The 22,194-nt window shown below is 40.2% G+C and overlaps 1 protein-coding gene across 2 annotated transcripts; it reads right to left on the bottom strand.

Annotated features, from left to right (window-relative positions):
• Positions 1-360: 360 nt before the first annotated feature.
• LOC119849776 (C-type lectin domain family 9 member A-like) lies at positions 361-15,298 on the bottom strand. 2 transcript variants are annotated; one of them, XM_038386994.2, is made up of 8 exons: positions 15,181-15,298; positions 9,034-9,129; positions 5,803-5,898; positions 5,271-5,366; positions 3,338-3,505; positions 2,283-2,434; positions 1,406-1,509; positions 361-789 (listed from the first exon to the last, which is right to left on the bottom strand). In XM_038386994.2, the coding sequence occupies exons 2-8, from the start codon at positions 9,125-9,127 to the stop codon at positions 672-674; spliced, it is 828 nt and encodes a 275-aa protein (XP_038242922.1). In that variant the 5' UTR covers positions 9,128-9,129; positions 15,181-15,298; the 3' UTR covers positions 361-671. The 2 variants fall into 2 exon arrangements, with proteins under 2 accessions (XP_038242922.1, XP_043369657.1); XM_043513722.1 differs by having other exon boundaries at positions 15,140-15,284.
• Positions 15,299-22,194: the final 6,896 nt, after the last annotated feature.

The following is a 22,194-nucleotide window of genomic DNA, read 5'->3' as shown; positions in this document are numbered from 1 at the left end:
CTGAGGTTATGGGGCAAGCGATGCTGCTTTTCCACAATTTCAGCTCGTGCACGTGGGCGGAAGCACTCTATGTAGAAGTGTGTCCCACCCACAGAGCCCCTGTATGCCCCACTCACAGAGCATGTGAGTGTGTTACAGCTGCCAGCTAGGGAGTTATTTCTCTGACTCAGGCTTTTAGCTCTAGACATCCCCAGCTCAATCAACAGGCACCAAGATGGTGAGTCTCACTATTATGACTACTTGTCTTCCTCTCCCATTCCTCTTTTGTCTCTGTATGAGCCTCATTTATTGTATTGTATTTGTTTTTACACTGTAAGCTCTTTGGGGCAAATTGTATTTTTCTGCACAAACAACACTATATTTTTTTACAAAGTATTTATTAATATTTACACTAATGGCCTCTGAAATCAACTCTTATCAACCCAGATGGGAATGACAGTCATTCAGTATGGTGGGAGTGCTCTGGTTGGCTGGAGAATATTCCAGTTTGGGGTGTCTGCCCTGCTTCTTGACAGTATGCTGGGTGTTTTATCACCTGAAACTGCAGCCCCTCAGTCTGAAGGGTAACACAGCAAATTGAAGGGGTTGTGATTTCTCTTTGTCTTTGGAACATCCCTGGGTACTTGTCTCATGGATGCTGTGATCCTCCTGTGCTGTTCAGCAGTCTTCAGCTAAGCAGCTCTCTTCTCACAAATACAGCGATATTGTTCTGAACAGGTATAGGAGGTGGCTTCTCCTGCACTCAAAAGTACACAGGACTCTCCAGGCTCTTGCTTCTTTACTTGGAACCTGGGGTGGAAAGCTACATTTAACACTCAGCCGTGCCATTTTTGTAAAATCACAAACAGTGTTATTGCATTTGGCTGCCTAAATATTGGGGTTAACTTGCCTTACCTATTAATTTCACTTCTCAGAATAACATGTCCTGCAAGTTGAGCTATGAAAAGCATTTCTTTGTGATTTGGAATGTTTTTTGGCTCGAGATTGTTAATTTAGCTGAGGTGGTCTTTTGTTTTATATTTACTGCAGTTGTTGTACAATTTAATGTTCAGGGGTAGGAGGGTAGTCTCTTCCTTTCCTCATTAAGTGTAATGGTGGCATCACCCTTATCAATGTTTCAACTTTGAAATACCCCATTTAGAATATTTGTGAATGTCTATATTCATATGTAGTTCTGACAGAGTTACAGCTACCACTGCTAATGTTTTACAATTGTTTTATTATGTTTATTCATTTAGATTTAAAAAATTCAAATAGCACCACTCCTTCCTGTGAGAATTTGTAAGCGTAAAAAATACACAATAATTCTACAAGTTGAGTAGCAATGCCAGAGTGAAAATTCTGTAAGAAATGCACAAAGATGTAAAACACAAGTGAACAACTTCTAGATCTACCAGAGACTTACAAGTCAGGGGAATGAGCTGTGCCATCCTCCCACATCCAGCTTGTAGCAGCTCCCGTACGGAATAGTCCAATCCAGTGAAAACACGCCAGTCCGTTAATGAAATCCTGTTTGGGAACCAGACTAAATCATTTACATCAATCCCCATTGGTAGGTGTATGGATACCAGGGATGAGAATGAGGTTGATGTGTCCCAGTTGGGACCAGTGTGTCATAATGCCCATACATTGGCCAATCACACCCCATTTTTTCCAGAAAAGTCAGCCATAGATTTTATGGAGCTTTTTGCATCTGGCCCTCATGGGAAGCATCACAGCTACCATCCTGGCTGAGAAGAACTGATAGGACACCCTGGAGAACAAGCCAACACAATTATCTCATCAACCAGGGGTATCACTAATGACAGACATGAGGAGTTCTCTTCCCAAGAAGCACAAATACTAACCCAACAGCATATCCAGCCTCTGTTAAAGAGAGACAAAGCTTGATTTTATTTTCAGATGGGTTTCATTTCATTGACTTCAATGGAGGAAGTCATGATTCATGATGGAGTGAGAGGAGACTCAGACCCGAGGAATGGACTCTGTCCCTTCCTCATATTATGCAGAGCACTAATCCCTAGCCTAGGACATCACACTCCCTTTAATCACTCTTGAAGTCAGTGATAAAATTTGCATTCACTCCTTCTCTGGTGCCCCATTTCTGCCCAGTCTTCCTTGGGGACAAAGTTCTGAATACAACACAAACAGTTTAGAAGGTCATTTACCCTGCCAGTATTATTTTTCATTTTATACCCATATCCCACTTCCCCACAAGATAGATATTGGGCAGGCATAGTTGGGAAAATATAGAAAAATAAGGCAAAGGGTAAATTCCCTACCAGTTCTTCCTTGTTCCCTATCCTCAGCAGACTGGAGCCATGAAACGAGCAGTATTCTTTACTCTTCTGCCTGGAGCTCCTTTCATTAGTAAAATGATAACACTTCCCTCTATGCTGTATCCAGCCCTCAGGGCAAGAGCTGCATTTATCTACTTGAAAAAGAAAGCAATATAGACCAATCATAGTTCTGCATTGATGGGTGTGACGCAGTTTGATACTGAATGTCACCATGTATTCGCTAGTCTGTATATTTCTCACGGAGAATGTAGTGTTTGTCTTGCCAGCTAGGATGAAGCTGATGTTGGTGCCCCCAAGATAACCTGGGATATGGGATACTTGGGTCAAGGCCCTTTTCTGATTCAGGCAGAACAGGGACTTAACCCTGGTTCTCCCTCACCCCCCAACACCAGGCTATCGCCTGCTCTAGGGCTTCTCTGTTTTTTTCACGGAAAACTTTGAAAGGTCTCGGTTTTATCCCAACATGAAATGGGAAAATTTTGAATTCTCAAAAGTGCTCATGGGACAGGAAACCTGTTTCCCGTCCAGCTCCACTCAGATCACAACGAACAAAAAAGGTAATGAGAGAGAGAGAGGGCGCAATCCTCACGATGGCAATGATGATGATGTTGACTAGGATGAAGACCTGATAACCAAGCTAGCGCAGTGTCGGTGTTGTTGGAGGGAAGTGCAGGAGAGTCTCTCTGTGCAGCAGTCTATTTGTCTGTTGCATTTGTCAAAATCCCTCTGTTTATCAGTGTCTTTCCCTTGTACCATTGAGAGATGTAAGCTGGGAAGGAGCTGCCCAGGTTTCTCTACTTTGAAGCTAGTGAGCCAGGGATCATTGATTATGTCCACTATTAAGGACACCATATTTTTGCTCGGATTTGTTTGTGGCTTTCCATGTAATTATTAGTTAGATGAGGCCCTTGTACATTGTGTGCACAGGGACAGAAGAACCTTTTTTTTTTGTTAATAAGAACAAGGAGAGCTGAATTCTGATTAAGCAACAATATTACCATAAAGGATATAACAGAAGAGTGAGCTCTGATCAATACCTTTCTTATTCAGAACATTTGAGAGTTCTGTGTTATTGGCTTGGAAATCATCTCTTTGCTGCATGCAGTTTTTCAGAGTTTCCTGCAACTGAGTGAAGTTTTTCAGAATAGCCTGTTTCTGGATAAGTTCCTCATTCTGTCTTCTCACTTGATGGGAAGCCTGGAGAACTTAAATCCACATCCCAAGCAATCAGTTAAAACAAAATGAAATACACTTTATAGAAATCATTTGCCTTTTGCATTATAAGGATGCTAACAGCAATTGTGACAGTTGTCTTCATGACTTACACACTGGGGATTGAACTGGAGCCCTTCTGAGCTAAAAGCATGAACTCCTACAGCTTGAGTTAAAGACTTTGTCTACCCTGGAGGGATAGGTCAACATAACTACTCAGGAGCGTGAAAAAACCATTCTACTAAATGATATAGTTATGTCAACTTACCCCCGCCCCAGCATAGATACAGCTATGTAAATGGAAGAATGCTATGCAGCTACCATCATTTCGGTGTGGGGGTGGATGTTTCTATTCCAATGGAAAAACTCCTTCCATCGGAATAGGTCACGTATACGCTTTGGGGTTATGCCAGGTAAACTATGGTAATTTAGCTATGCTGGTACAGTCTCCATAGCATAGACATATCCAAAGACAGAAAGGTCAGTAGTCATGAGCTGTAACAAGTCATATCCTCTGTGGATTAGCACACAGGGGACATGTAACCCATGCTCATTAGTGGGTTACAAAATGTGGAATTTCAGTTTTATTCTGATGTTAAAGGAATTAAGGAATTGGTGTAACACTGCTTTGCCATTTACAAAACAATCTCCATGGGTTTAAAATCTGACTAACAGCATATGTGCCAAAGAGGTTTTTGTCAAAATGTCATTTTTGTTTAAATTTCCTGGCTAGCTATTCTCATAATTTACACTGATGTAAGTGAGAACAGAATGAAGGCCCCTTTTTCTTTTGGACTGACAAACTAAGCAAAATTGAAAAATCAGGACACAAAATATGGAGCCACGCAGTTCTGTATCATGATTAGAGCTGAATGAATCATAATTTCTTTGGTTTGGAGCTGAAATATCTCGAACAAAAATTGATTACTTTCAAACCAAAACTTTTTTTTTTTTAGTTTTTCTCGCCAAAAAAAAACCCAACAAAATTAATTTCAGATCTAAAGGCAGCCAAAATAAAATGAAAAAACTGAAACAAAACAAAAAACTGGGAGGTTATGGTTCACTTCATTTTAGGGATATTTTTCAATCCACAATATTTTTTCCATTCTCCGTTTAATTTTGTTTTCAAGTATTTTTCATACTTTCATTCTCAAATTATTGAAACAAACCATTTCACTTTTTTTAAAAAATAATTTTTTTTGCCCCAAAATATTCAACAAATTTTATCTGAATACATGAATAGTTTCAGTGCATGGGAAAATGCATTTTGGGGCAAATAAAATATTCACTGAAAAAAAATTCACCCAGTCATAGTCATGATGCCATTTCCAACCACATTTAGACAGTAGTCAGAGTTTCAAATCAACTTTAGTCTTAACTCAGAAGAACTCTTAGGACCACCCCTCTCCCTAGGATTCAGAGCTGGAGCTGCACCAAAAGACGTAACTTCAAAGTGCTGTCTATATAGGTATTTGTAGAGCATTAGTGCAAGCCCTGCTAGCCTTAGTCTGTTGACCTGGGCTGAAAGGCTTGCTCCCTTAAAGGCATCTCAACTTCTCACGTTTCATTGGTAAAATTCAAATCACAGCTCAGCAGACTACAGGTTCTGAATACCAGTTGTTTTTCACAAACTAATGTGAACTATGATAGTGTCTTGCATATCTATTTACACATATCACTCAAAACTTATTAGAAGATCTGTTCTAAACATTATAATGGTTCAGATAATGTTTTGTTGCCTTCTTGGCAAATACTTACACATGACACCCAAAACCCCTGCAGTTACTAGCAAAGCCAGGCAGAAGAGTCCCAGAATCACTGTAATGAGCCATGGTGAAGATGGAGAAGGAGATTCTAACAGAAATAAGAGAGAAAATGAAAGCAAACATGGCTAGATCTCTGGGATCAGATCAGAGCTCTCAGCCACACCAGTCTACCAAAGTCAGAACCCACCTCTCTGGAGCTAAACCAATCCAATCATAATAGCTATTGAATATGTGCTCAATAAATCTTGCATGAATTGAGAAGACGTGGAGAAAACAGTCGCTCCTGGGGAAGTCCAGATCTGTCACATCCCAATTTCTGCCCAGGCATTGGCCCAGTGTGGTCCTAAGCGAGCTCCCATTAACATACCATTTCCGGCCAAAGACAAAGACAGTAGACAAAATTCTAATTTTATTGTTCCTTAGACATGAGGCCATGGGCAGGGACTACACCAGGAGGAGGATGTTTGACTATGAACACTTCGATAAAAGAAAGTAAGGAGCCAGAAGCTCATAGTGCATAATACCTTTGCTCTCTGCACTTGTAAGTCTTTGCTGCCTCTGCTGCTTTGAAGGAGTGAGAAACTTCAGATCAGTGCAGGTTATTTCCTGCTCGCTGGTTTCTGGATGGAAAGACAGCTCTATGAAATTGCCATCACAGTAGGTTGTCATCACAGATGTTAAGGCTAGAAGACACCATTATGAGCATCAGGTCTGAGTTCCTGCATAATGTAACACAGGCCATAGTACCTCACCCTGTAATTCCTGTTTCCAAGACCAATAACTTGTGGTTGAATTGAGACATATCTTTCAGAAAGAGAGTAAATCTTCATTTAAAGATGGTGGAGAATTATCACATTCCTTGGTAATCTGTTCCACTGGTTAATTACACACATTGTTCAAAATTTGTGTCAGATTTCCAGTTTGACCTTTATCAGAGTCATCCAATTATTAAGCAGAAACAAGCATGTGACCGATCACATTGAAGTATGAACAGTGAATTCTTGAAGCAATAGCCACTGCAAATAGTTGACAGCCTACTCAAAGGTTGGAACATAAACTACTCACTGAATAATTTCATATAGAATAATATATAGAATAATTTCATATAGAAACTAGGCAGTAATGGCCTAGTAAGACTGAGTAAAATTTAGTAAGGACAACAGGGAGGGGAGGAAAATTTAGTAAGAATAAAAGGGAGGGGAGGAAAAAGAGGAGGCAGGAGGGGTTGGACGAGTGGAGGGTTCTGAGGGGGGCAGTCAAAGGGTGGGAAGTAGGAGGGGGTAGATAGGGGGCAGGAGCCAGGCTGTTTGGGGAGGCAGAGACTTCCCTACCCAGCCCTCCATACAGTTTTGCAACCCCGATGTGGCCCATGGGCCAAAAAGTTTGCCCACCCCTATAATAGTATCTCTGTGAAGAATACGGGATGCAGTGTCACGGTGACCAGGTGGGCTGTCAGGTTCCCCATTTCCCTCTGGCCTCAATACTGGGGGTCGGCCTGGCTCCAAGGCTGGCCCAGGTCTGTTGACATTCCCGTCTCCCTTCTTGCATGACACTCACAGTCCAATTCTAGTTTCTCTCTGGTACTGGTGCAGCAAGTTCACAGTTCTGAGCTTCAGCCGTCTGGCTCTGAGGAGCAAACCCAGCAGTTTCCCAGCTCTGTTCCCCCAACTTCTCCCCCTCCCAATGGTATCTCACATCTCTGCAGGGATCAGGAAGTAACTTCATTCCCCGTTTCAGTCTCAGCCTCTTGCAGTGTGACTCTAATTCGCACCATCAGTGGTTGTGCTGAGAGATACTGATCACTGTCATTGTTCAAACCACACACAAAAATCTCATAACAAAGGGTTTTATAAAGATTAGAATAAAATCTAAAAAAGGACGATTTTGGCAAATGACCATTTGTCTCGTGAAGTCCTCAATAAATCTGAGCGACATCCTGTCAAACTAAACCAATATCAAAGTATGTGACCTAACAACCTTCACGAAGAGAGAAAAACCCACAATCTATAAAACACTTTCACATTCATAAAGTGAAATCTCAGAGAATCCTTTAAGACTCTTTTAGAAAGGGAGTAAATCTTCATTTAAACAAATGGTGGAGAATTATCACATTCCTTGGTAATCTGTTCCACTGGTTAATTACACACATTGTTCAAAATTTGTGTCAGATTTCCAGTTTGACCTTTATCAGAGTCATCCAATTAGGAAGCAGAAACAATAGCATGCGACTTAGGTAACGGATCACATTGAAGTATGAACAGTGAATTCTTGAAGCAGTAGCCACTGCAAATACTCAAGGGTTGGAACATAAACTACTCACTGAATAATTTCATATTAATTTCATATAGAATAATATATAGAATAATTTCATATAGAACCCCATTTTTTAAAAATTGAAGCCTGTTCTCAGATGAGACATAAATAGAACAAGGGGTGAATTCTCTCAGAGTCAGATTCTTCAGTTGTGACTCATGTTGAGTTGTATCTTATTCTGTGAATATGAATAAGGAAAGGAATCAGAATCTGGCCCTGAAATTTTTTTTCCCTGCAGTAATGGCCTAGCAAGACTGAGTAAAATTTAGTAAGGACATACGCATTTGGCCCAAAGGCGGTAACCAGTTAGAGTATGGGGATGGACAGAAAGCACATTGTAAGGGGTGAGTACAACATTTGTTTCTTATTATTTCTGCTATCTTCACACACCTGACTTTGACTACCATGAGGAGAGGGCCCTTACTGGGCATTCTGATTCTCGAAACTTCAGATCAACGCACCTGCGCTGTCTAACCGTACCTTGCACTCCGTGGGTGGCTGCTGGTGATTATAACAATGCAGCCCTCGGAACCACAGAGTTGAAAGACTCACCCTACTACAGCCCTGTGTTGGGCTGGGGGTGACCCAGGTAAGCTTTAGCATGCATTAGGTTCTTGTAATTTCCAATTTGTTTCTCGCTTTTTCCCTACGATAACTACAGTTGCTTTATGCGGTGGTTGGTAACTGGAATACACTGTTATAGCCCTTGGAACAGTTAACTGAGGTGCTGGTCCCCATCACTGCTGAGAAATTGCAATGAGGTCAGACAACTGCAAGCCTAAACCCCCAGAAGGCGAGATGTGGGTTTCTGCTTCACGAGCTGTAGACAACTGGGAAACCGAAATTTCAGTGGGTGCCTCAAGTAGGGCTGGAGGGAGGTTCAAAGATGTAGTTAACGCTGGAACTGGTCATGCTCTTATCCTCAGGTCCAGAGACTTTCATGAGTAATGGCTCAAAGTTTTGCTGACTGGCGGAAAGATTCCATGGTGAGCCTGCAGACACCAAAGTTCCGGGAAACTGAACAGGAACTCAAAATGAAAAATATTTGCTCACAGACAATCCAACCAGGTGCCTTCTTTTATAGATCAACTGGGGTCCGACTGCCTGTACAAGTGCTGCATCTTCCCTATAAAGGCCAGTACCACCCGATGTCAGAAGGATTTATTACTTCACAATCAAATAATTGTGTTCCAGGGCTTTGTAGGCACAAAGCCATCTCCTTCCCATACCTGGAAGACTATGCATTTCTGGGGGCTCCTTCATATCACACAGACTGACACAAAACTAACAACATAGTTCTACTGACATTTGAGAAAAAAACTCTAACACAGATTCTTGATATATAATGTTAGGGTTTGTGGGATAAAGTTCAAGAGGGAGATTTGAGTAGGCTAAAAGCATAATGTTAGACATAGATTCAGGAGATTATAAATATACAGTACCTATTACCCTGGTGTGCCTTGGTCTTTGTTTTCTCTTCTCCTCTGCAGGTGTATGAAATCTGAGGTCCACATAGGTCACTGACTGCTCACTCATTTCTGGTTGGTTATGGGATAGAAATTCCAGATATGGGGTTAGTGAACTGAGATGAACATTGGGTTTTGTATCTCAGTGAAATGAGCTTTTAGAGCCAGTAAGAGCATCAACATAAACGGGGGAAATGTAACAGGATAGTCTGCTCAGTGGCTCAGTACGAGTGCTCCTGCGTTGCTCTCGGACACCTAACTCCCACATAACAAAGGCCACAAGAAACATATTCTACCATTTATGGCTAGCTAGGCCACTCCGTCTCATCCCAGTGGGTGATGATTTGGTCTCACATATACACACTTTTGTCATCTCCTGGCTGGGCTAGCAATGCTCTGTAGCTGGGCATGAAGCCATCAGCCTCAGGACACTCCAAGTACTAGAGAATGATGCAGCATGTCTCCTCAACAACACAGGCTGCCGCAAGCATCTCACACCAGTCCTCCACTCACTGTACCGGCTCCCTATAGAATGCCAGGTCAAATTAAAGATCTCAGTCCCTATCTTCATGGTGCTCAATGCCTAGCCCCACAATACCAAAGAGATTGCCTAAAGCTCCAGAATCAGGCCATGTGACCAACAATGCCACTTCTTTGGCACAATGGAACTTTCTACCACAAGGACAAAACTCGTCTATACAGGAGAAAGAGCTTTTTCGGGGCCGGTTCTGCATCATGGAGCGAGCTTCCACAGGAACTAAGAACCACCTCAACTATCACCACCTTCTGCTCCAAATGCAAGGCGTACTTCTCAAACTTTGCCTTTGATAGCATAAACATATAACATAGAGTACATATAATTTATTTTAAAGGAAAACAACCCCACCCCCTCCCCCAAACTTCACTTTTCACACAATTTCCCCCAAGGCAGGGGAGAAGAAAAGAACAAACTGTATGTGACAGATGTTAGTCACCTCCCTTAGTGCACCACTGAAAGGTACTGAGATATATGGTGATGAGGGTTGCATAAGAACATGTGAAGAATAGAGCACGTTATCTCCTTCTGATACTAGTAACTGCCTGTATTTATGAAAAAAATGTAAATATTATAGAATGATGCAGGCCCTACCTAGTTACAGATGCAATTTAGTTTCCATTAGAAGTTCAATTTTGGGGCTCCACATAAATCACCAAGAGGGCAACTTTGACTTAAAATTGATAGGAGACAACTTAGTCCAAGGTAAAATTTTTCTGCAAAATTTGAAGTAATTTGGAACAACTTGTTTGTCAGATTTCTAACCTAAAAATGTTGCTTTTCATTACAGTTCAAGTATTCTTGTAGACATTTTCTTTTTGCCATATAATTAAAATAAATATATAAATACAATTTAATTTACTAAACTCCCCTAGAGATCCAATGACTGCTGGTGATTGCTGCTCATTTAAAAAAAAAACAGCTGTTAGCTCCTCCATAGGTGGGAGGGATAGCTCACTGATTTGAGTATTGGCCTGCTAAACCCAGTGTTTTGTGTTCAATCCTCGAGTGGGCCATTTAGGGATCAGGGCAAAAGTTGGGGATTGATCCTGCTTTGAGCAGGAGGTTGGACTAGATGACCTCCTGAGGTCCCTTCCACTCTTGATATTCTCTGATTCTTTGCAAAGGGAGAGCTCACAATGAAACCTGGTTATTGAGGACCTTTGTCAATGAGGGGAAAGAAATTTTCCACTGGAAGTCACACAAAGGAAAATGCTAAATTCCCTGAAGCTTCCTGATAGAGCCAGCTGAAAATTTTCCATCATAACTTTTTTGCAATGGAAAATTGGGGTTTTGACCGAACATAAACATTTGAGGAAAGGATCTGCTTTCCTTCCTTTTTTTTTTAAGGAAGAAAATTCAAAATCCAATCCTCAAAATTTTCATCCATGCACAGAAAATTTGTGCAAAAAACTGACAAAACAAAAAACCACTAGTACAATTAAACATTTTTAGACAAAACTAAAAATATTTAAGTTTTTTGATTAATAGTCAAAACTTTCCATGGAAAAAATCCCACTTTCCAAACTGATCTATTTTGGGGGTTTTCTCCTCTTTTGCACAACTCTTGTGGGGGAATGTGCCATCCCAATTCTACACATAAGCTTCTTGTTCTAGCCCATTCTCCCCTTCCACTCATCACTTCAGCATTGGATCTCTGATACCTAAAGGAAGGAAGACTTGCTCCTTGCATGTGGGAGGGAATGTGAACATGGGAAGGGAATCTGAAGAAATCAGGAGGAACTGGTGAGGAGAGAAATCAAAACAGCACTCCCCATTCCTGTGGTCCTAGTGAGATCTGAGATCTGTAGCACAGGAGAACACCCAAGAAGCCTTCTGAAAATCACTGGATCCACTTTCAAGCTTTTGCATTTCCTGGAGTTCCTGTGTGTGATGTTTGTTTTATTTGAGGTTAGTTTAATTCTAATGTTCTTGGAAGGCTATCTTCATACCAAGTCCCTGCAACTTCAACTTCACCTTAAGAAAATTCTTGTGTGAAACTGAATATACTTTGGTTACCTCCGTGTCTTACTCAAAGGATGTTGAAGAGCAAGCAACTAAAACACTTTTTTATTTATATTGGAAAAGGCAAACTACGTGTTTTAATCCCCATATTTTGCTCTACAAATCTTTGCACATCTTTGTGGAATGTTAGAGAAACTAATTATAGCTTGACTGATGTCAGAAGAAGCCGGGAAGAAACAGTTACAGGGAGATGACAAGTACAGTCATGGTACTGTATAATCAGAAGACAGCCTTCTAGCACTCTAGAAGTGCTGTGTCTTCTCCATAAAATACTTTGTGTAAATTTGAGATCCTCTAAATCCATGAAAATATCCACTAATTAAAGAAATTTCAGATAAAATTCAACAAAAGACATCCATCATTTAATCAAATCATATCTGATCTATCTACAGTATTTAAGTTTCCATCATTATGGTATGGTTAAGGAGTGGAAGAACTGACAGATGAGGAAAGATTAAGGGCTTGATGTAAGAACTGCAGAAAAACTCTAGCTCCCATGGAAGTCAATGGAAGTTGTGTGTGGTTTAACAATCACTAAGGGGCCTATCATCATTGAGAAAAGAAAGGAAGTAAAATCGCTAGAGATGGCCTGGATGCTACTTAAACAATAACAGAGTCTCAGAGAATACACATACCATTAAACGAAAAAAGAACCAGAAAGGCAAGGAATAAGCCAATATGGCTACATGGTAGGATTCTACAGGCAATTCAAGCCAAAGAGAGTTACTTCAAAATTTGGAAATCTGGCTCTACTGAAGGCAATAAAGAGGATCATAAGTTACAGTAGGCAATAAGTAAGAAGAAAATTAGAAGAATCAAAATGCATTTGGGAGAGCAAATAGCTAAAGGTGTAAAAACAAACAAGAGATTCTTTAAGTCTAGCAGAAGCAGAAAGCCTATAAAATAATCTGTGGGTCTGCTGAATAATCAGCAGTTATAGGGAGCAATTAAGAATGAGAAATGATTTCTTTGCATCAGTCTTCACCACAGAGGATGTTGGGAGATTCATACCCTGACCTGACCTGCCATTTTCTGGTAACAGAGATTGAACTGTGGGAAGAAGAGGTGCTGGAGCCACGTAATTATTTATAAATCAGTAAGTCACCAGGTCCAGATGGTACATTTCAGAGCTCTGAAGGAGCCCAAGTAGGAATTAGCTGAGCAGCTGCTAAGAAAAATATGCCATCTCTCATTAAAAATAGAGAATTTGAGGGTAGCAAATGTTGTACCTGTATTTAAAAAAGGCTTTAGGGGAGATCCGGGAAAATATAGATCAGCAAGCCTTATATCTGTAACTGGTAAATTGGTTGTAAAGATATTTAAAACAATAAAAAAACACCTGGAAGATCATGATCTTATAGGGTCTAACCAGCACAGATTCTGCAAAGGAAAATCATGTCTCATGAATCTTTTAGAATTTTTTAAACATGTCAGTAAGATAGTAGATAAATGAAAACCAGCTGGCATAACTTATTTAGACTTTAAAAAGGCCTTTGAGAAGGTCCTGTACAAGATGCTAAGGCATCATGGGGTGAGAATGGTTCTTCACTGAAGGATGATAGATAAGACATCCTAATGCTATGTCTTTCCATCTCCCTTTTCTATATGTCATTAAACAATACTCATTCAGAATAATTATTTACAGAGATCCTTTGCACTTGGTCCCTAAGAGGCACCAGCTGGAGGGTATGAAACAAAAATCTGCATTCCCAGTTGTCCGTTGCATATAAATTGCATAGAATTGTAGCATTAGTAGCCAGTGTTGTGAATTGCAGATCTCCTTCATCGCCTGCTGACTTCATAGGGATTTCAGAGTAGATTAAGGGTCATTCAGCATCTCCCAGAATCCAATCAGTAGTATTCAGAGTTCAGTAATCTTTTAGAATTTGATTTAAAGCATATTTAATGGCCATGCTAGAGTTCAGTGAATCATAGACACATAGACATTTGAGGTATAAAAGACACCACAATCTAGCTTTCAGAGTAGCAGCCCTGTTAGTCTGTATTCGCAAAAAGAAAAGGAGTACTTGTGGCACCTTAGAGACTAACAAATAACAAATAAATTTGTTAGTCTCTAAGGTGCCACAAGTACTCCTTTTCTTTTCACAATCTAGCTGTAATTCATTTAGGGTAATATTTTCAAAAGTGTCTTTGTCATTGAAAGTCAATCAGGGTTAGGCTCCGAGCTGCCTAAGTGACATTGAATATTAAACTTAGACTCCTGAAGTCACTTATGACCAGATTTTCAAAAGGTATGTAGGCACCTAAACAAGTAGATAGGCACCTAATTAGATTTTGAAAAGCACCCAGGTATGTAATTCTCATGGGAGTTAGGCGCCTAGATGCGTTTCAAAATCCTATTAGATGCCTATCTATTTGTATAGTTGCCTTTGGAAAAATATTACCCCTAGTCCATTCCTTTGACCAGTATAAGATTGTCTCTATGGTAGGAGAGGTAGGATTGAAATTAAATTAATATAAAGAAAGAAAAGAAAGAAAGAAACCATAAGGGCAAAAAAGCAATTAGTTAAAAAGAAAGTAGGCAAGGACGAATAGAGAGCAAAACCAGACAAAAAGTCAAAGCTTACAAACCCAATGAAAACACAGAGAGAAATAGAGAAATCTTAGAAAGAACCCAGTATTACAGAAGAAAGGAATGCAGGAAAAGAAACATGCCATTTGAACACTTCCCTCTTTCCCTCCTCTCTAATTAGACTATGTGGGCTATAGGGAAGGGAATTCTCTTTTTCTCTCTGGAATCTTTCCTGCATATTGATGGTTTTATATAAATAATAAAAAGCGATTAACTAGAGCTTGTCTAAACATTTCAAATTTTGACAATTTAAACATTTTCAAAATTAAAATAAATGAAAGGTTTTTTTATTTTTCATATGTCCCCCTCTCCCATTTTTCAATCACCTATAAAGAAGTTTCAATTATGTTCAAAATTTTGCAAAAACAAAAACAAAACTTTCCACAAAATTATTTGTCTCCCTTTTGGGGACCAAGTCTAGAACCTATATCTATAGGGCCTGATCCTACAATGTACAATGCAGGGAAGGACTGCTGTGATTGCATGGAGATCCATTAAAATCATCTGGGTTGTGCCAGGGTGCTGCAGTCCACCCATTCATTACACACTGCAATATCCTAGCCACAGAGTCCAATTCTGCAACATGCTGAGCATCTTCAACTCCCATTGACTTCATCACTCACAATACTTGACCATATTTCCACATGCTTTGTCCCATGTTGTTTGATACTGTTTAGCCTCAGTCTGTAAGAGGGGGAAAATGTCACCTCAGACATTAAATAAATACTAGACTAAAATTACAAGACTTCCCAATGCAGTTTGTATTAAACTTTATCCAAGGAAAAAAATAATATAGTGTAAACACATACACACACACACACATACATATACATATATATACACACACACACACATATCTTTCATTATAGCCACTGCTATTCATCTCCTTAATTACAGGACAGGTAAGAGAGGTAATCTATAGCAATTACCTTAGTTAAAAGGAAAGCCCCTGGATAAAAGCTGGTATTACCTTTGTTTGTGTTGGAAGGTTTACAAGTCAGGCTTTAAATCTGGTACTTGCCTTGTCTTTGCCCACAGAGAGAGAGATGGGCAGTGTGATCTCACTGTTCGAGTGTCCTGTTATAAGTGGGCAGCACCAGCCAAGAGAGGGATAATTATTTGTTCTGCAATGTTCCGGCTGAAACCGCACAGGAAGCGCTCATGTTGCTGATTAGAGAGGCAGGGCCTTGTCCAAAAGCACTGAGAACAAAGAGACTTTCCTCTTCAGATGACTGAACCAGCACTGACAACACCTGTTGTTTTAACTTCAAAAGCCACTTGGTGTTTCTTAAATTCTGAAGCTCAGTAACTTTCAGAACAAATACTCAACTGAAGTCCAAGCACATACCCTTCTGGCTTTAGCTCTTGGATGGGACCTTTCATGTTTAGTCTCCAAAGCCATAGATGTCAACAGAAAGATTCCCACTGATTTCAGTGGTCTTTGGTTTGAGGCCCAAACAGGACTCACCACCATCAACATCAGAACTCTTGGTTTCAGCATCTTCCGCCCCACAAGCAGCTTCCTATTTGGCAGTCAAGCATGGAAAGTGAGAAGATGGAGGCAACCTTTAGCATGGTAGATTCTGAGATATGTTGCCTATTAGTGACATTGCATCAAGTCAGAAATCCAGCCTTCTCCATATACAGCCCTTAGAATGGGAAAGACACAAGAAGAACTTTGGATGAAGCCTTCCATTGATGACATTTTTGGGTTTCTAGCGGTATGGATTGTGGTCTCTGCTACATCTCTCAGCTCTGAGAATATGCAAGAAAATGCAAAACAGCTGTTCACATCTGGAAAAGGGGCAGTGATAGATGATGATGATGATTTAATAAGTGCTGACAGGGTCAGAGCCCTGTACAAGACACAGACATAGACATAGAAACAAACCTTACCCTGAGGTGCTCACAAGCTAAACTCAAATCAGACATAGAACACACAGGAAGGCCCAGAGGAAGTCCTTATCTTGGAGATTTGGAGACTGTTTCTGTGGGAAAAAACAGTGGGCCAAATTCTGCCCTCATTTATACTGGTTCAAGTAAGTAGTATTTCACCCCATGTCAGTGATTTGGCTCAGTCCTCCAGAGATGGTGTCATATGAGAGCTGGCTAGCTCATTACACAATATACACTTCATAGTCATAGCTGCAAGAAAAGTAGCAGGCACAAAAGCAATGGAACATGAAATTTTAGGCTCTTCTCACAATTTTTTTCTGTTTTGCAAAAAATCTAAACATTTGTTCACTGGAAAAGAACCCGAAAATGGCAGCTTGAACCTTGAAGTTTATAGCTGTTTCTGTTGCAAGTAGCATTAACAATGAAACGGAAGGTGCTAATCTCTACCCTACGCCTTGCAGAAAACCATCTGCTGTAAAAAACAGCAACCACAGCTCAGCTCAGCTACCTCGAGGTGTGAACTTCAACATTTAACTGGACTATTTTAAAGATACTAAAGATACCAAGAAATGAAATCTTCAAAGTGAAATTTAGGTCATGTCCAGGCACCTTTAAAACAACTAAATCTGGATTCAATCAGCCCCAACAGGCCAAATCCATCCTTAATGGAGGAGTCAAAAGAGGATTAGACCTATATATGGCTAATGAAAATAATTGGAAATATATTTTGGAAGGGGTATAAATCATCATGCTTCAGGGCATAAGCCTGCATTACCTGACAGGGGTTAGGAAGTAATTTTCCCTATAGGCAGACTTTTCTGGTAAGGGGTTTCTTGTACCTACCTCTGAAGAATCTGTTCCTGGTCACTGCCACAGACAAGATATTGAATTAGGATATTGAACAACTGCTCTGACAACATTTTACTGAACCAACTCACAAAATAAGAAGTACTTGTGAAACAATTTTGCATATATATTGCATAGTCACAGGCAGTAAACAAAAAATCATGGAAGCCCATGATCTGCCTGTGACTTTTACTAAAAATAACTGGATGAGGGGGACTAAAGCCCAAACACCGGGTGGGCTCCAGCTCCTACTGTGTGGGCTGACAGCTCCACCTCCAGTCATAGAAACATAAAAGATTAGGGTTGGAAGAGACCTCAGGAGGTCATCTAGTCCAACCCCCTGCTCAAAGCAGGACCAACACCAACTAAATCATCCCAGCCAGGGCTTTGTCAAGCTGGGTCTTAAAAATCCCTAGGGATAGAGATTCCACCACCTCCCTAGTGAAATAGTGCTTCATCACCCTCCTAGTGAAATAGTTTTTCCTAATATCCAACCTAGATCTCCCCCATTCAACCATGACTCCTTGTTCTGTCATCTGCCACCACTGAGAACAGCCTAACTCCATCCACTTTGGAACCCCCCTTCAGGGTAGTTGAACGCTGCTATCAAATCCCCCCTCACTCTTCTCTTCTTCAGACTAAATAAGCCCAGTTCCCTCAGCCCCTCCTCATAAGTCATGTGCCCCAGCCCCCTAATCATTTTCGGTGGCCTCCGCTGGACTCTCTCCAATTTGTCCACATCCTTTGTGTAGTGGGGTGCCCAAAACTGAATGCAATACTCCAGATGTGGCCTCAAAAGTGCAGAATAGAGGGGAATAATCACTTCTCTCGACCTGCTGGCAATGCACCTACTAATGCAGATCAATATGCAATTAGCCTTTTTGGCAACAAGAGCACACTGTTGACTCATATCCAGCTTCTTGTCCACTGTAATCTCCAGGTCCTTTTCTGCAGAACTGCTGCTTAGCCAATCGGTCCCCAGCCTGTAGCAGTGCATGGAATTCTTCCATCCTAAATGCGGGATTCTGCACTTGTCCTTGTTGAACCTCATCAGATTTCTTTTGGCCCAATCCTCCAATTTGTCTAGGTCACCCTGGACCCTATCCCTACCCTCCAGCTTATCTATCTCTCCCCCCAGATTAGTGTCACCCGTGAACTTGCTGAGCGTGCAATCCATCCCATCATCCAGATCATTAAAATAGATGTTGAACAAAACTGGCCCCAGGACTGACCTCTGGGGTACTCCACTTGATACCAGCTGCCAATTAGACTTTGAGCCGTTGATCACTACCCATTGAGCCCAATGATCTAGCCAGCTTTCTATCCACTTTATAATCCATTCATCCAATCCATACTTCTTTAACTTGCTGGCAAGAATACTGTGGGAGACCATATAAAAAGTTTTGCTAAAGTCAAGGTATATCACGTCCACTGCTTTCCCCATATTCACAGAGCCAATTATCTCCTCATAGAAGGAAATCAGGTTGGTCAGGCATGACTTGCCCTTGTGAATCCATGCTGCCTGTTTCTGATCACCTTCCTCTCCTCCAAGTGCTTCAAAATGGATTCCTTGAGGACCTGCTCCATGAGTTTTCTGGAGACAGAGGTGAGGCTGAACACTGTGTAATTCCCCAGATTCTTCTTCTTCCCTTTTTTAAAGATGGGCACTATATTTGCCTTTTTCCAATTGTCCAGGACCTCCCCCGATTGCCATGAGTTTTCAAAGATAATGGTCAGTGGCTCTGCAATCACATCAGCCATCAGTCCCCGCTGCAGCCGTGGCAGCTGACAGCTCCAGCCCCTGCCGCAGCAGCAAAGCCGAAGAAGTCACGGATATTCATTAAAGTCAAAGAATAGGTGCATTACCACCATTTGATGCGATGATGATGATGATGATGATGATAAGAGCTGGCTATGTGTCTTTCCATCACTGTATCTGGAGGAACACAGCAGATTCATTCCCCAACTAAGTTCCTATACCAGTATTGTTATATAGGGTTTCCAAACAAAGAAAACCTCTTTGCCAAAAGACACATATGTTCTGACATTATTTTTATCGATTCTCAGTTTACCTGATTTATGTGTGAAGCCATAATTATTTACAACTCATATGACTAACAAGATGATACCTTTCAGTGGGTCTTTCTTGCCCCATAATTGCTGTGACAATTATCCCTTATAAGTTTCCCAGGTTTTTATATGCTTAGTTCCCAGACTATGTGGAGTTCTATGGACATAGAGGCACTCAGAATTATTAAATACAGTCTAACACAGGGTTACTTATTATTCAAGAACCAATGTTCTGAGCTTTAGAATTCAACATACTCTTTGTTAATATCCTAAAGATTCTAAAGAATAGTTAATATATAAATGAATCATACATATAGACAGTAAAGAACTAAAAGGGTCAATATTAACTAACTGGTACCTCAAATAAATAGCTACCAATAAATTTTGGCTGGAAATTAGGTTTCTAGCCATCAGAAGGGTGAAATTCTAGCTTCCCAGTAGAAGCAGCAGGAGCAAACAACTTGACAGAACAAGAAGCAATGGTCTCAAGTTGCAGTGGGGAAGGTCTAGGTTGGATATTAGGAAACACTATTTCACTAGGAGGATGGTGAAGCACTGGAATGGGTTACCTAGGGAGTTGGTGGAATCTCCATCCTTAGGGATTTTTAAGGCCAGGCTTGACATAGCCTTGGCTGGGATGATTTAGTTGGTGTTGGTCCTGCTTTCAGCAGGGGATTGGACTAGATGACCTCTTGAGGTCTCTTCCAACCCTATGATTCTATGAACTTAACTGGTTTTAAGACAGAGCTTGATTCATTTATGAACAGAATTATATGAATGTGGGGAAGGGGGGTTGTCTGTGGCAGGAGGCAACTGGATTTGATAACCTAAGAGGTCTCTTCCAGTCCTATGTTTATGATCATTTCACAGAGTTTGTTTCTATTAGAGCTGATCCACTATTGATTGATTTGTGAAAGGCTGCTGTAGTGGGAAAAGTTTAAGAAAATATTCAGTCAAACACAGATTTAGAAACATAAGAGTACAATTGGTTTTAAAAGTCCATTTCTGTTCCTGTGACGTTATTAATGATTGCCGCCATGCTGGCAGTTACTGCTTCAGATGTCACCAGCTGAGAAGGGCTGCCACTCCTTCTGCTTACATCACATTTTGAAAACAGGGGCAGGGTGATACTTAGTAAAAAGGCCAGGCAATCTTCTGGTGTTGGGAGGAGAAAGGGGAAATGAGAATGGAAGTGCACACATTGCTGGCAACTACCTTCATCCTCAATAGAGTTAGTATTGCCTGTGGACACCATGCAAGTTACACTAGTTCAATTATAATCATTCATACCAAACACACATACTAGAACTGAATTGCATAAAGCTGTTCAAAGCAGTTCTTTTCTGACCTAAGAATAGGCCAAAAAGCTGCTGCTTCTTTTTTGACCAAGCTGGATGTGGGTCTACAATAGGGCTTAGAGGCTGAGGTTTTCAAAGAGCTGAAGGCTTGTCTAGACACAGAAGTCACACCAGTATAAGATTTGTCAGTACATTGCTACCAAAAAAATATTTTGGAGTGCATTCACGCTGTGCTGCATCTGTGTTTGTGCCTGCACAGAAGCATGTTAATGTCCCTAAAAGCAAGGTGCACTGTGGGTTCGTATCTCAGTGTCCTCTAAAACACTTGAATATTCACTGTATTATAGCAATTTTTTCAGTGAATTGTTGGATACCCACAATGCCTTGTGGAATTCCTGCTGGTGTGATAGGAAATTGTGGATGCATGGAGTCAACTGCCCAAAATTTCCTCTCACCTATCCATGGTTCACCTCTGTTGTGCCTTTTCTGAACTGCACACTTCAAACATATTGGAGGCAAAAAGGAATGCTGCATTCCTGTCAACCGGGATGGAACATATAATCCTCTCCTACTTAACAGGACACAGCAGGCAGGTAAACTCAACAGAAGACTTAAAGGCAGAGGGTGCATTCCTGTTCCTTGAGCAACTGCATACAGTCAAGACATGAGTAACTATCGCAATAGGGAAATTTGCAACCCTATTCTGATTACCCACTAACTGGTAGCAATTTGGCATTGGGGAGTTAGGCACTTTTAGACTCCTTTGACAATCCCAGTCTTTATAAATAGAAGGCTTGTTGCCAATCTAACCATGAAGATTGGGAGTTGACTGATATCTTTGTGCATGTTCAGTGAATTGGGTACTTGGGTCACAAATTTTTTTAAATAAAACCTGCATCTAAAAAGATCTATTTTTCTATTTATCACCAAAATCAACTTGAAATATTAAGAGTTGGTTGTATAATTCTAAGTAAAGTTGTGTGAAAATTTCAGGAATTCATTGTTATTTAACAATTCAAAAAAGTTTCTAGTATATTTCCAGCTTGTAATTGTTTTTTGCAAAGATGTTTAATATTTGTTTGGTAAAATTGTACTGTATCTTAAAGGAGCACGCTTTTGCCATACCCTTAATACTTGTATAGTTCTACCCACTGTGTGCTAGGCTGACAATCTAATTCTACTTGTTAATATGTTTAAGGAATTTAGTTTTATTTTCAGCTAATACAAAAAAAAAATCTAATATACAGAACAAAATTCCACCCTGGTGTCATTCCTCTAGAGTCAGAAGTCACCAGTGAATTGAATTGGTTAAAATTTTTTTACCAAAAAAAATTCCCAATAGAAAACGTATTTTCATCAAAACTGAAATTTTCTATGGAAAATATAAATTTTGACTTTTTTTTATTTTCCTGACCTGAAAATAGAAGTCATTCATTTCAGATCATCATTTGCAAACTCAAAGAAATTTGGGGAAAAAATCAATTTTTTCCAATTGGAAAAATCAAAACAACAAAATTGTTTTCAAATAATCTTCTCCATATGAAATTAAACATTTTGATTTGAAATGTCAAGTCAAAATGAATTTTTTCATTTTGTTTTGACAAATTATTTGATTTTTGGAAAATAAACAATTTCAGCTTAGTAGTTTTGTGGATTATTTTGCATGGATACTTTTGCCTCTGCCTTTCCCTTTGTCCCACTGGAGAAAGGGCATGGGGTAAGTAAGGAAGTGTGTGAAAGTGGAAACCCCTGTTTTTTCATACTTTTGTACAGTTTTCCAAGTGGAAGAAGTTGAAAACTATAAGAAATGTTTACAAGTCAGTAAATAAAGTTGAAAAAATAAAAAGGAGGGAAATTTAAACCCAAAAATGGAA

The sequence above is a fragment of the Dermochelys coriacea genome, chromosome 1 (assembly GCF_009764565.3).
Source record: "Dermochelys coriacea isolate rDerCor1 chromosome 1, rDerCor1.pri.v4, whole genome shotgun sequence".
In the NCBI taxonomy this organism is placed as follows: domain Eukaryota; kingdom Metazoa; phylum Chordata; order Testudines; family Dermochelyidae; genus Dermochelys; species Dermochelys coriacea.
Note: the sequence above shows the minus strand (reverse complement) of the source record. Positions and strands in the feature narration are given on the sequence as shown.